General features: G+C 57.4%; 2 protein-coding genes across 6 annotated transcripts; one reads left to right on the plus strand and one right to left on the minus strand.

Moving 5' to 3' along the window:
* Positions 1-209: 209 nt before the first annotated feature.
* ZNF524 (zinc finger protein 524) lies at positions 210-2,991 on the minus strand. 2 transcript variants are annotated; one of them, XM_022585002.3, is made up of 2 exons: positions 2,846-2,991; positions 210-1,265 (listed from the first exon to the last, which is right to left on the minus strand). In XM_022585002.3, exon 2 carries the CDS (start codon positions 1,224-1,226, stop codon positions 441-443), a length of 786 nt encoding a protein of 261 aa, XP_022440710.1. In that variant the 5' UTR covers positions 1,227-1,265; positions 2,846-2,991; the 3' UTR covers positions 210-440. The 2 variants fall into 2 exon arrangements, with proteins under 2 accessions (XP_022440710.1, XP_030617043.1); XM_030761183.2 differs by lacking the exon at positions 2,846-2,991 and adding an exon at positions 2,469-2,771.
* FIZ1 (FLT3 interacting zinc finger 1) lies at positions 2,575-9,074 on the plus strand. Of its 4 annotated transcripts, XM_030761181.2 has the most exons (4): positions 2,575-2,755; positions 3,345-3,777; positions 5,279-5,624; positions 6,538-9,074. In XM_030761181.2, the coding sequence occupies exons 2-4, from the start codon at positions 3,428-3,430 to the stop codon at positions 7,735-7,737; spliced, it is 1,896 nt and encodes a 631-aa protein (XP_030617041.1). In that variant the 5' UTR covers positions 2,575-2,755; positions 3,345-3,427; the 3' UTR covers positions 7,738-9,074. The 4 variants fall into 4 exon arrangements, with proteins under 4 accessions (XP_030617041.1, XP_022440707.1, XP_030617042.1 ...); XM_022584999.3 differs by lacking the exon at positions 2,575-2,755 and having other exon boundaries at positions 3,325-3,777; XM_030761182.2 differs by lacking the exon at positions 2,575-2,755 and having other exon boundaries at positions 3,690-4,781; positions 6,538-9,069.
* Positions 9,075-14,002: the final 4,928 nt, after the last annotated feature.

Consider the following 14,002-nt stretch of genomic DNA (forward strand, 5'->3'; position numbering starts at 1 on the left):
ACAGAAGGTTCAATGTTAAGAGTGGATCTTTAGAGGGAGTGCTTTGAGGTCCACTGGAGATGGGAGAAGCGTCAAAATCTTCCCCCAAGCCAGTCTTTAGCGCCAAGCTAACGAGGCACATGACAAGGGGGGGTGCAGCGGGGAAGAACATTTGAAGGGAGGAGAAGAGGGGCGCCAGCCCTGGGATCATCACGGAACACACACAGGAAGCCAGTAGGCAGATATTTATTTCCACAGCCCCTGCCTCCACAGGCCTGTCAGTCCGAGGGAGGGTGGCAGAAGGCTGCAGGACCCGGAAGTGGTCGTCCTCACCCTCGACCTTCTCCCACAACAGGAAGACTACCAGACAAGAATGTGTCCCAGTTTCCCTGCCCAGGTTCAGTGCCAGCTGAGCGCCCAGCTCTAAACCTGGCCTGGGGAGCAGTGGCCGGGGGTGGGGGTCAAGCCAGCTCTTTCCCCTCCAGCTCCTCCTCATCGGCCCCTGCCGTGGCTGGGATACCCTCGTCGTCCCACGGTGGTTCAGGTCCTGGGTCCCGAGGACCCAGGGGTGCCTCCATGGCCTCGGGGTGCTTGCGCCTGGCATGGCGCCGGAGCGTGTTGGCCTCGGTGAAGCGCAGCCGGCAGACGGGGCACTGGTAGGGGCGCTCCCCGGAGTGGACGCGGTGGTGGTGGGCCAGCTCGCCCGCCTCTCGGAAGCGGCGGGGGCAGAGCGGGCAGCGGAAGGGCCGAAGGCCGGCATGGATGTTGCAGTGCCGCCGCAGGTGGCTGGACCGCTTGAAGGTCTTGCCGCAGTCCTTGCACTCGTGCGGCTTCAGCTCTGAGTGTGAGATACTGTGGCGCTCCAGGTCGGAGAGGTAGGGGAAGGCCCGAAGGCACACCGGGCAGAAGTGCGGGGCCTTCTTAGGGCCAGAGCTCTCGGGCCCGCCTGCTACTGACCCTTCAGAGACTGTGTAGGGCACACCCTGATCATCGATCAACAGGAGGTCACTGCCACCGCCGCTGCCCACCGGGGCTGTCACCCCCTGTGCCAGTGGGGGCTCCTGCCCCGACTTGGGGGGGCGGCCCCGCTTGCGAGGGAGGGAGGCCTTAAGAGTCCGATTCGAGGAGGTGGCCCCCCCGGGACGTCGGCCTCGGCGGCCCCGGGGAACAGAAGGAGGTAAGGCCAGAGGTTTCTCTTCTTCCCCGGGCAAAGGCGAAGGCCACGGGTCTGGGCTGGGCGTGTCCATTGAGCAGTGGGGGGCTTGGGTCTGGGCACTGGAGCCGGGCTAAGAGGAGAGAAGGGGTAGCCGTCAGTGCAGGAGGGTATGGAGCGCCCTTGTCCCCCAAAACCTCGCCATCCCTGGGTCCGAGTCTGTCGACCTGGGCGTGGCCAACATTCACTTGGACGCACAAAGCCACACTAGTGGGTAAAATAGTAAGATAATCCTGTACCAGTTGGTAAACAGGCACTGCCCTGAGCCCCACAGGTGTCTCCCAGACCTCCCTAACCCCTCCTAGACATTCAGGGTCAACTTGAGCCAAAATACAGAAAAATCTTCCAAGGAGGATAGAGTCCAACTGAGGGTACAGGCGAGTATTTCGATCCTCAAAACAGAGAACCCATCAAACAGAAGAGCTACAGAGGCCTCAGAAATGTTTTTGTCCCTCCTTCTGACAGAAGTGACAGAGGGAGAGAAGGGGGGTCAGGACTGGAAGAAGAAAGGGATTGGTCCCAGGTGATGTTTGCCCCTAAGTTGTGGATGTGGACATATATCAGAGCTGTTAAAGAGTGTGGGCTCTGGAGCCAGAGGTTCTGGGTTCGATTCCTGAGTCTGTTACTCTCTGTGTAGTGCCCTTGGGCAAGGTGCTCACCTCTCTGAGCGTCAGCTAAGCCTTTTGCAAAACAGGATGAATACTTCCACCTACTCGCACATAAAGTGCTCAGTACACGGAAGTGCTTAGGAGATATTAGCTCTTATTTTCACGGTGAGCAGCTAAGGCTCACACCAACTCTCTGAATAAGGGTATATCACGCCCATTTTGCAAATGGGGAAACCAAGGCACAGGAAAGTGAAATCAGTTGCCCTAGCTCCCTCTGGCGGTACGCGGCAGGGCCAAGACTTGATCTCATGGACCCCAATGGCCCAGGGAGTGAGAAGTAATGGACCCAAGGGACATCATAGGTCCCTTAGTCCTGCGCTTGAATCCAGCTCTACCGTTCATTAACAAGTGGCTTTGCCTATCTGAGCCAGTTTCCATCTCTGTAAAATGGATACAGAAGGGTTGTCGGTCGGCATATATATAGTAAGCACCAAATGAACTACCATCACCAACACCACCATCAGCAGCAAAGCCTGGGACCATGGGACTGGGGAGTAATAAAGTGTTGGGGGAGGAGAGCACAGGTGCAGTTAGGATTAGGGGTTACAGGTGCCACTGCACCCCACTGGAACAAACACACAGATTAAGGTCCAGAGAACGGCAGCCACCTTTCCATGATCACACGGCTCGCTCGGTTGGGGTTGCCTGGACTAGAACGCGGGTCTCTGTAACGGTGCCCCTGACCCCCGCCCTCCTCCACCCCGGTGTAGGCGCGCGCCCGTGAGCACCGACTGCGCGGGGCGGGCCCTGCGGGGGCGGCGGCCAATGAACAGCGCCGGGCCGCGGACGGCGAGGGCCGCCAGGAAGGGGGTCTGCGCGCGCGCGCCCAGGCGGGCCGGCTCCGCGGGGCGCGAGGTCGGCGCGCGCGCTTCAGCGAGCGCAAGAGCAGAAGCAGGTGGGGGGCGCGCTCCAGGAGCGCGCGGTCCCGGGCCTCCCCTCCCTCCGCTCCTCTCCCCCCCACCCGGGCCCCCCGCCTCTCGGGTACCTCATTTGCATGTCGCCTGGACTCGCGAGTGTGCGCGCGCGGGGGCGCGGGGCCGGCGCGTGGGAAAGGGCGGGGGCGAGGGGGCCCTGCCCCTCGGCGGCGCGCGCGCGCGGGACTGCCCCGCCCCTCGGAGCGGATGCCGGTCGGCCCCTCCCTCCCCTCCCCCTCCCCGTCGGGCCCGCGCCCGCGGGGAACAAAGGGGACCCGCTGGGTCCTAAGAGCCGGTCATATGCCCGTCGGCAAGCCGCGCCTGCGCACCCGTCGCCCTCGCTAGCCCCGAACGGGAAATTACCCCACCAACACATCCCAAACACATAGAAATGTCTTTCCTCCCACAAAGCACCCAGCCGGGTGACCCAATCAAAGAAAGGTACCGAAAGGATAAAGAGCGGGAAAATGGCCCCTCATTCCCGTAATTAACATGGCGCCTGATTAGCTTCAAAGCCCACGGGAAGCCTAAGCACAAGATGGAGCCTGCTCTATCCTATCTCTATCGCAGATCAGCGAACTTCGCTTTCTCTCTTCTCCTGATGCAACTCTACATCCTACCCAGGAGGAGCCTGAGGCTGCGAAAAGGGAATCATGTCAGCACTCATCTATGTTAACACCCGCCAGCATCGATACCGCAGGGAGGAGGCCGCGCGCGCTGAGCTTGCTGCCCTTAGTCTGTATGGCGCCGGGGGCCACCCTAAACCCCGCCCCTTCTCCATGCCCTCACCCAAGATGGCGCCACCCTGGCTTCTCGAACCTCCAGTAGCTAGGAAAGGGACGGCAAAGAGAGAGAAGGGAGGGCGGCGGGGAGGAGAGAAGCCAAGAAGGCGGGAGAAAGGGGGAGTGCGGGGGAGAAGGGAGCCGAGGCGGAAGTCGAGGGGCCCCCCGGGTGGAAGTGACGCTACCCCCGCTGCCCAAAATGTCGGCGCCCAGAGGGAGGTGTAAGTAATTAAAGAGGAAAGCCGACTGACTTTCCCGGCCTCCCGGGGCCGCCTCAGGGCTCCAGAACCCCCGCTCCGTACGAGCAAGGTGGACTCGCCCGACTGCGGGTCTAGCCTGACCTGCCCCCGCCCCGGGCGCCCGGGGCCGCACCTTTTAGGGACAGGGGGGAGGGGTACAAAAGGCCGACTCTAGGGGCCTGGGTCCTCGAGCTGACTGGGGAGGGGGGCTCAGTCCCGCGGGCGACTGGGTGGGGAGGAGGCGGGGCTTAGTGGTGGCTGGGGCGGAGCAATGGGTGGGCGTGGTTTAGAGTTGAAATGGGTGGGGCTGTGGGTAGAAAGTGGGAGGAGCTTAGGCAAAGGGGTGAGGTTTGACAAAGGGGCGTGGCTCAGTGAGAATGGTAGGAGGGCCCTAGGTTGAAGGGTCCTAATTGGGGCTGAGGGGGGTAAAGGGGTTCGGTGTGGAGGTGGGAGGAGCTTAGAATAGAAGGGGTGGAGTTTGTCTAGGGATGTGGCTTTCAGGAAGTGGTGGACATAGTGAGGGGGGTGGGGTTTAAGCGTGTAATTTGGGGCGTCGTAGTGGAAATAGCAAGTCTTTATATTGCAGGTGAAATGACTTACGATGGGGAGGGTGTCAGAGAGGAAGGGCTGAGATGGCAAGAGAGGTAGAGTGGCAGGTGGTCTTGGAAAGGAAGGGGTTTACTTAAAGGAAAACTTGAGTGGGGTTTAGGAGGCGGATCTTAGTGGGGAAGAGATGGGGGACTTCAAGAGGAAACTCGGAGGAACTTTGCAGACAGTGGTAATCAAAACAGCTTACCTGTTGAGTCTTTGCTGTGCACAGGCGTCAGTAAGCACGCCGCGCGCATGGCCACAAGTTTGCTTAGTCCTCACCACCACTCCATGAGGTAGGTCCTCCCATTATTCCTATTTTGCAGATGGAAAGAGAATCAGTTGGCTTTATCCAAGGTTCCAGGACTAGTCCTGGTCTCCCTGGAAGGTTGACTCAGGTGCGCTTAGCCCCAAATCTTCATACTGTCATTGGCTAAGAATGTCGTCAATCTTCATGTGAAGATGACTTTCATCTTCAAAAAAGAGTGGGAGTGGCTTTCAGAGGGGAAGGGGCTTGTCAAGGAATATGAGGCTTCAGGAACAACATGGAGACTTTGGAAGGTGTAGCCGGGACCTGAACACGAGTGGGCGGGGTTTAACCACACTCGGCGGGGCTTAGAGCGGGGCGGGAGTTCATCCACAAAGAAGGGGAGAGCTTAAAAGCATTCAGTGGCTTAGAAGTGACTTGGAAGTGATTAGGAAGATAGATGAGTGGTGGAAGGGGTTGTAGGACAGTGGGGGGGGCTTAAAGAGCAGTAGGTGTGGCTTGGGTAGATGGGCGTGGCTTATAAGGTAGTAGGCCGGGCCTCACAGGTCTGTGAGTCCAAGGAGCCTGATAGGGGGAGGCTGTTGGGGACGTGGCCCCCTCACCCCACTCCATGTCTCCCCGCTCCAGAGAGAGCCCCCACCCGCCACTGCCCTCGCGCCACGCCACCATGGATGACGCCCCGCTGCCAGCGCCCCCGGTCCCTGCCCCGGCCCCGGCTCCGCCCGCTGTTGCCCCCCGCGTCCCGTTTCACTGCAGTGAGTGTGGCAAGAGCTTCCGCTACCGCTCGGACCTGCGGCGCCACTTCGCTCGGCACACTGCGCTCAAACCTCACGCGTGTCCGCGCTGCGGCAAAGGCTTCAAGCACAGCTTCAACCTGGCCAACCACCTGCGCTCGCACACTGGCGAGCGGCCCTACCGCTGCTCCGCCTGCCCCAAGGGGTTCCGAGACTCCACCGGCCTGCTGCACCACCAGGTGAGTCCTGCAGGCCGGCCCCAAGCTGGCCTCCCTGGGCTGGACTCGCCCTTGGAGCCCCGGGGACCCACTATGGGCAACAGACAGCTGGCCCCTAAGAAAATTTCTGTCTCCCTCCCTCCCTCCTTCCCTCTTCATCGAAGCACCCTGACCAGTCAAAGCATGAGTTGTTTCTCTTCCAGGCTCCACCCAACCCAGGAACTAAAACATTCATAGTAAATTTGCCCCACCTCTATGCACCTCCCCTCTCCCATGCCCCTTCTCATATGCCAGCGTCTGCAACTTTGTGCTCATCATTTCGTTACCATTTTTAAACATAGATTTACCACGTATGTACTTAATTCCTTTACTCAGCAATTACCTATTGAATGTTTTTCCCTGCTCCCAACACCTGGGATACCAAGGTGAAATCAATAAAGTCCACGCCTTCGGAGAACTTACATTCCATTGCGAGTGATCCATAGCCAGGTAGACAATCAGCAAGAAAGCAGATACACAGGCAAGGATGATCTGGGAAAGGAGAAGCGTTGGGAAGGAAGTTAAAACAACAGCAATAATAACCATCTGATATGTAGGAGTAAAGAGGGAGAGCTATGGGCTACCACACGGTGTGGGGGGGGGGAGGTCAGGGCAAGGTGATATTTGAGCTGAGGCCTGAAGGAAGAGCAGGAATCCACCATGGAACAGGATTCCAGGCAAAGGGAACAACAAGTGCAAGGATCCTGAGGCTGGAGGGGCCAAAAGCATGCTAACGTGGCCGGAAGCAGAGAACAAGAATGAGAGGGTTGAAGCTAGATCTTGGCCCTGTGGACCTGGCAGGGAGCTTCCTCCGCATCTCTCTGGGAGGCCAAGAATCTGTCCCGCGGGCTAGACCCTCAGCCCTGACACTGGGCTCTTCCTCCTGCCCTCCCAGGTCGTCCACACTGGCGAGAAGCCCTACTGCTGCCTAGTCTGCGAGCTCCGCTTCTCCTCGCGCTCCAGCCTGGGCCGCCACCTCAAGCGCCAGCACCGTGGGGTGCTCCCGTCCCCCCTGCAGCCCGGCCCAGGCCTGCCCGCCCTGAGCGCTCCGTGCTCGGTCTGCTGCAACGTGGGGCCCTGCTCGGTGTGCGGGGGCGCGGGGGCTGGCGGCGGAGAGGGCCCAGAGGGGGCAGGCGCGGGCCCGGGGAGCTGGGGGCTGGCGGAGGCGGCGGCCGCGGCGGCGGCCTCACTGCCCCCGTTTGCGTGCGGTGCTTGCGCGCGGCGCTTCGACCAGGGCCGCGAGCTGGCAGCCCACTGGGCTGCGCACACCGACGTGAAGCCCTTCAAGTGTCCGCGCTGTGAGCGCGACTTCAACGCCCCCGCGCTGCTGGAGAGGCACAAGCTGACCCACGACCTGCAGGGGCCGGGCGCGCCTCCCGCGCAGGCCTGGGTCTCCGGGGCTGGCGCCGTGCCCGAGACGGCCGGCGAGGGCGGCGCTGCGGAGAAGGGCGAGGCTCAGCCGGCCTGGGACGGCAGGCTGCTCCTGGGCCGCGCCGGGGGCGGCGTGCCCGAGCTGGGGGGCCTGCTCCCCGAGAGCGGCGGGGAGGCCCCTGCGCCCGCGGCCGCGGCCGAGCCGTCGGAAGACACCCTCTACCAGTGCGACTGCGGGACCTTCTTCGCGTCGGCGGCGGCGCTGGCCAGCCACCTGGAGGCGCACTCGCGCCCCGCGACCTACGGCTGCGGCCACTGCGGGGCCCTCTACGCGGCCCTGGCGGCCCTGGAGGAGCACCGGCGCGCCAGCCACGGCGAGGGCGGCGGTGCGGAGGAGGCGGCGGCGCCCGCCCCAGAGAGGGAGCCCGCGTCTGGGGAGCCTGCGTCCGGCTCGGGCCGCGGCAAGAAGATCTTCGGCTGCTCCGAGTGCGAGAAGCTGTTCCGCTCGCCGCGGGACCTGGAGCGGCACGTGCTGGTGCACACGGGCGAGAAGCCGTTCCCGTGCCTGGAGTGCGGCAAGTTCTTCCGCCACGAGTGCTACCTCAAGCGCCACCGGCTGCTGCACGGCACCGAGCGGCCCTTCCCCTGCCACATCTGTGGCAAGGGCTTCATCACGCTCAGCAACCTCTCCAGGCACCTGAAGCTGCACCGGGGCATGGACTGACGTGGCCAGGCCGTGCGCCCCTCCGCTAGACCACCCCTCCCGAGGGCTGGACTCAGGGCCCGGGCCCAAGGGACCTAGGGACCACGAGGGAGGCCCCGGCCCTCCAGACCCAGACACGGGCCCCTGAGCTGGGGGGCAGCGAATAAACGGAGAGATTCCTCAGCTCCAGGCCCCCGGAACGCGTGCTGAGCACCCCCAAATCAACAGGCTCCTAAGCTGCGGGACCTAGGAATGAGAAATGGGTCTCCACGAGTACGCCTCACCTTGCGGGCCCAACAATAAAAGACGGGCACCCCTCCCCCAAGGGAAGACTGGCCCTCTCCCTAAGAGCCATCATTCCGACGACCTTGGTCCGGAGAATGGGGGGGAGCCATGTCCCCGGATTTCCCTGGATCCCCTCCAAATGCTACCCACCAGAGTCACTGGTGCCCCCAGATAAAGGATATAGCCGGAATCTGCCTCTCCCCTCCCCCGACTTTATTCCCTATGCGGAAAGAGGACCAGGGTAGTTGCCCCCTGCCCTCAACCCCTTCCCCAATTAGGTCTCCCTCCCCTACTAAGGAATGGATCGACCCTAATGATCTCCCCCACCCCCAAAAACTAGAATAGCCTGGTTCAAAATTCCTGCGCCCAGTGGGATGGACTGATCCAGATACACATACCCCCACGCCCTGTCCACTGGAATGGGCTGCTCCAGGTTGCCACCTGCGCCCCACCCTCCTTAGAATGCATACGGCAGGCACTCCTCCCCTTCCTCTAGCGTGTGGGCAGGTCCACGTCATTCCGCATTATGTGAACTCATGAGTGGGAGGTGGGGGACATTGGGGTATCCCTCCCACTCTGCTGTAGCACCTGTCGGTCTTTCCATCTCTGTCAGTTTGTCTCTGTGTTCTTCCCAACCCCAAGGGGAAGGGGGATTTGGCTAGGGGGTTTCCCCCTGTGAGCCTCGACCTTGCCCCCTATCCCACTCCCCAGTGTCTCCTGGACCCCAATAAACCTTGTCCTGTCAGCCACTGCCGTCTCATTTTCTGATCCTTGGCTTTAGGTAGGTGGGGATTCCTCCCCCTCTGATTTAGGACAGGCCTCCTAAATAGAGGCAGATCTTTCCTTCCACCTGAGAAACTTCGAGTCCTTTAGACAGTGCATGACCCTCTTAATATCAGAGATGGTTTAGATCTCATCTAAGTGAAACCCTGCACCTTAACTACAAAATCCACCTCCAACGGACGGATATGCCCCCTAGAAACCTTCAATCCCATAGGACACGCCCCCTGAAAAACCAAACTCTTTACAGACGTCCTACCCCTAGGAAGAGGCCCCGCCCCTTAGACTCTGTCTCCCAGGCAACCAAATTTGTACCTTAGCCGCTAGATCCTTCCCCTAGATTAGGATCCGCCCATCTAAGGATGGGCGGGCCCCTCAGATTGTCTCCTACGGGCTAGATTACATTCCGGTACCCAGTGCCAGGTGCTGTCACCCCCTCTGGGGATCCAACAGTGAACAAAATAACTCTTTAAGAAAACGAGTGGCTGGGCTGTGCCACCTTAGGTGGGGTGGTCCAGCAGGGAGGAGGTTGGGGGGGGTTGCTTCTCTGCAGAGGTCGCATTTGATTTGAGACCAGAAGGTCGAGGAGGGGCCGGCCAGGTGGACACCTGGATGAGCCCAGGAGGGGAGGGAGGGGTGAGATGAGGTGGAGAGGTAAGCAGGGGTCAGGGTACACAGACCCTGGTGGGCCAAGATGGGCATTTTACTGTGCTTTGTGGGCAATGGCAAGCAAGACTGTAAGTGTGAAGGGATGTGACCACTCTTTTACTTTCCAAGGGTCCCTCTGTCTGCTGAGTGGAAAAGGGACTGGAGGGGGCAGTGAATGTAGCAGAGGCTACTGCAGTCCACCAGGAGAGGGGTGTGGGGACCTGGAGCAGAGGGATGGACAGAACTAGGTGAGCCCAAGATGGATTCTGGAGGTGGAATGTGAGAGCGTGTGTTGTGTGTGAGCCTGCGTAATGGAAAGGGAGGAATGGGGGCGGGGCTGGGAACTGGTTGCGTGGTGCTGCTTTGTATTAAGACCAGAAAATGGAGAGAGAACAAGTTCGGGTGGAGGCTAGAGGGGTCAGGAGTTCCATCTTGAGCTTCTTAAATTTGAGACACTTGGGAGATTGGCATGCTCTAATAAGGCTGAAGATGTCCATATGACAAAGATAGGCACGAATCCTAGAGAAACTCATGTTCACCTGCACCAGGAGACTCATATAAGAACATTCACAGCAGCAAAATGTACAGCCCTGAACTCAGAACAACTCAAATGTCCATTGGTTTGGGCTGAATGTTTGTGTCACCCCAAATTCATATGTCGAAATCCTAATGCCGGGACTTCCCTGGTGGCGCAGTGGTTAAGACTCCGCCTGCCAATGCAGGGGACATGGGTTCGAGCCCCAGTCCGGGAAGATCCCACATGCCGCGGAGCAACTAAGCCCGTGCGCCACAACTACTGAGCCTGTGCTCTAGAGCCTGTGCGCCGCAACTACTGAGCCCGCATGCTGCAACTACTGAAGCCCGTGCACCTATAGCTCATGCTCCACGACAAGAGAAGCCACAGCAATGAGAAGCCTGCGCACCGCAACAAAGAGTAGACCCTGCTCGCCGCAACTGGAGAAAGCCCGCGCGTAGCAACCAAGACCCAACGCAGCCCATAAATAAATAAATAAAAGAAATCCTAAGGCCCAATGTGATGGTACTTGGAGGTGGAGCCTTTGGAAGGTGCTTAAGTCAAGAGAGTGGAGCCCTCATGAATGGGATTAGTGCCTTTATAGAAGAGGCATCAGAGAGACCCCTAGCCCCTTCCACCAGGTAAGGGCACAGCAAGAAGGAACGCCTGTGAACAAGGAAGAGGACCCTGACCAGAAGGTGACTGTGCTGGCACCTTGATCTTGGACTTCCCAGCTTCCAGAAGTGTGAGCAATAAATTTCTATTGCTTATAAGCCACCTGGTCTGTGGTATTTTGTTATAGTAGCCCCAACTGATTAAGACATTCATCAACAATACAGTGGATAAATAAATGATGGTATATTATGCCATAGAATACTATACAGCAAGAGAACGAATGAGTACAGATGCTCAAAATTACATGAATGAAAGTTACAAAGAAGCTGGACGCAAGAAACCAGGTACATAGAGTACCATTCCATTTCCATAACATTTAAGCAAGCAAGACTAAACTGTAATATTGTTTAGGATGCTTGTGGATGTGAGCCATCTAGAAGAGCAAGGAAAACTTTTTTTTTTCATAAAACTCAGAACAGTAGAGTTGGATGGGTTAAATTCGGGATGGGACATGGTGGAACCTTCTATGGGCTGTGGGGTGGCTGCCAACATTCCGTTTCCTAATCTGGTGATTATTTTATAATTATTTGTTAAATTGTGCGTTTTTATCGTGCCCCTTTCATCTATACGTCTTATATTTCACAAGGAAAAACATTTAAAGGAGGGAGATAAGTTTGGAGGCAAACAAGTAAGAGTTTGGCATTCAAGGAAGACATTTTTGCCTGGAGATCCACAATTGCCCATTTGAAAAGGCTCCAGGTCGGCCCCTGGGAACGCTCAACCTTGGAGACATTCCTCTCCACTCTGCCACCAGTACACAGGAAGGGGGATCAGACTCACCCCTTTGGGGGGGGAAAAATCCTTCGCGTTGGAAAAACAAGACCCGCCTCCTTAGATATAGGTGCCGCCCCCAGGGACAAGACCTGCCCACTTGGAGACTGGCTCGGCCTCCAGAGCTGAGGGCCTGGAAAAGTGCCAGGGTTGTCATGGAGATGGCCGCCAGGCAGTGGGGTGATGAATAAGGACCTCCTGCCTACCTCACCTCCACTCCAATCCTTTCTCTTCTGAGAGGGTAGCAATAGGGACTCGTACCCTTTCCCGAGTGTCTCAGTGCCAGGTGGTGGGCTGGACCTCGTCCCCAAATCGTGGCCGCATCTTATCAATGTGCTAATTGAGGCTCGAAGGCAGAGGGGGAGGATTTTACCCTGGGGGTGATCTCAACCGGTCCAGAGCCTCAGTTACTAGCCAGACGCTGGCGACTCCGACGCCTCTGTGGGCAGAGCAGACTCTCACATGCGGACAGGTGGAGCCAGCCACCCGCACCGCCCGCTCACATCTGATGTGATGCGCTTCGCATCTCCCCACCGCGTCAGTCTTCTCCCCTTCCAGGGCGCCCCCCACTCCAAAACCTGAGGCCCGAGTTCGCCTCACTCCTCCTCACCCTTCGTCCCTCTTTATTCACCCACAAATACTGCTTGATATGCGAGGCTTGCTGAGGGTAGAGCAGTTACACAGGCGAAGCCTGGCATATAAACTCCCTGGGAATTTATATTCCATGTGGAAGGGGAAACAGGCAAAATAGGAAAAGTAGCCTAATGTTTGCAGTAAGTACAAAGTTGAAAATTAGGGCAGAGCAAGGACTAGAGGGTGTCAGGAAGGCTATTTTATTTTTATTTATTTATTTATTGGCCGTACTGCGCAGTTTGTGGGATCTTAGTTCCGCCACCAGGGATGGAACCCATGGCCCCTGCAGTGGAAGCGCGGAGTCCTAACCACTGGACCGCCAGGGAATTCCCAGGAGGGTTGTTTTAGGTAACGTGAACGGGACAGGTGTCTCTGGGGAGATCTGTAAGAAATGAGGGAAGTACGGGAAAAATTATGGAAAGCTAGGAGAAGGACATTCCAGGCAGTGAACTGCACGTGCAAAGGCCCTGAGTCCAAAAGAGCAGAGAGGGCAGTGTGGATGGAGCAGAGTGAAGCAGAGGGAGAAAGACAGGAATCCGTGAAGGGAGCTTCCAGGATTCAGACGGTAGGGCGTGGGGTGCAGACGAGGAAGGTGGGGAGGAAGAGGTGAGAGCCAAAGGACTTCGCAGGAGCGAAGTGATGTGATTTCTAGGTGCTGGAGACTGCACGCGAGGGAGGCGGGGGGCCGAAGCAGGGAAGCCAATGAGGAGGTGGAGGCGGTGGGAATGGCATCCAGGAGGGCAGCCCTGAGCCAATCAGCGCCAGGTCCCGCCCCCTGCCCGAGGCCGGCCCCGCCCAGGCCCCCCATCTCTCACCTGGACCCGGGCACCGCCTCCTTCCTGCTCCCCGCCTTGGTCTCCCCTGCATCCGGCCGGGCCTCCTTGCGGGTCCCACAGGAATTTCTCTAAAACACTAATCGGATCATGTGACTCTCCAGCTTAAAACCTTTTCAATGGCTTCTCAGTAAACTCGGAATGCGTCCAGCCTTCAGCCTGGACTAGGACGCCGGGCATAGTTGCTCGTGCAGCTCCGGCCTCTCTCCACCACACTGGCCGCCTTTGATGCCCCAATCCAAGGCCCCAAATCTCCCCCAGGACATGATCCCCACCTCCGCCCACGCCTACACACACATACAACACGCTGATCTCTCTGAAATTTCTTTCCCCTCAACCTCATTCCTGAATTCGTTTCTTTCATTTAGGAAAAAGTATATATTAAGGCTTCAAAATATAGATAATAAAATAATAACACACTCACACACCCTAGGTATATACGCAAAAGAACTGAAAACAGCCATTAAAAGAAAAACTTCTACATAACAAATGTTCATAACAGTACTGCTCACAATAGCCAAAAGGTAGGTACAACCCAAGGTCCATGAACAAATGAATGGATAAACAAAATACAGTATACCCATACAGTGGAATATTATTCAGCCATAAAAAGGAACGAAGTGCTGCCCCACGCTACAGTGTGGATGAACCTTGAAAACATTATGCTAAGTGAAAGAAGCCAGTCATAAAAGACCTCATACTAGATGACTTAATTGATATGAAATATCCACAGAAGACAAACCCAAAGAGACAGAAAGACGATTATTGGTTGCCAGGAGATGGGGGGAGAAGGGAATGGGGAATGACAGATTAAATGGATCCGGGTTTCTGTTTGGGGTGATGAAAAAGTTCTGGAACTAGATAGTGGAACTAGTGAATTTTTGTTTCTTTTTGTTTGCTTTTGGCCGCCCTGTATGGCAGGAGGGATCTTAGTTCCCCTATCAGGGATCCAACCCGTGCCCCCTGCAGTGGAAATGCAGAGTCCTAACCACTGCACAGCCAGGGAATTCCCCTCGAGAATGTACTTAATGACACTGAGTTGTACACTTCAAAATGGTTAAAATAGTAAATTTTATGTTACATGTATTTCAACAAATAAAAAGTATACACACACACACCCATATATTGACTACCAGTTTTATTAAAA

The sequence above is a fragment of the Delphinapterus leucas genome, chromosome 20 (genome assembly GCF_059928025.1).
Source record: "Delphinapterus leucas isolate spDelLeu-1000000601 "Yukka" chromosome 20, BTC_Dleu_Yukka2, whole genome shotgun sequence".
Classification (NCBI taxonomy): Eukaryota; Metazoa; Chordata; class Mammalia; order Artiodactyla; family Monodontidae; genus Delphinapterus; species Delphinapterus leucas.

Excerpts from the sequence above, each read along its gene's own strand:
- ZNF524 (XM_022585002.3), bottom strand. The coding sequence starts at position 1,226 with ATGGACACGCCCAGCCCAGACCCGTGGCCTTCGCCTTTGCCCGGGGAA.
- FIZ1 (XM_030761181.2), top strand. The coding sequence starts at position 3,428 with ATGTCAGCACTCATCTATGTTAACACCCGCCAGCATCGATACCGCAGG. Across the intron at positions 3,778-5,278 it reads GTCGGCGCCCAGAGGGAGGT|AGAGAGCCCCCACCCGCCAC; the intron begins GTAAGTAATTAA and ends TCCCCGCTCCAG. Across the intron at positions 5,625-6,537 it reads CCGGCCTGCTGCACCACCAG|GTCGTCCACACTGGCGAGAA; the intron begins GTGAGTCCTGCA and ends CTGCCCTCCCAG.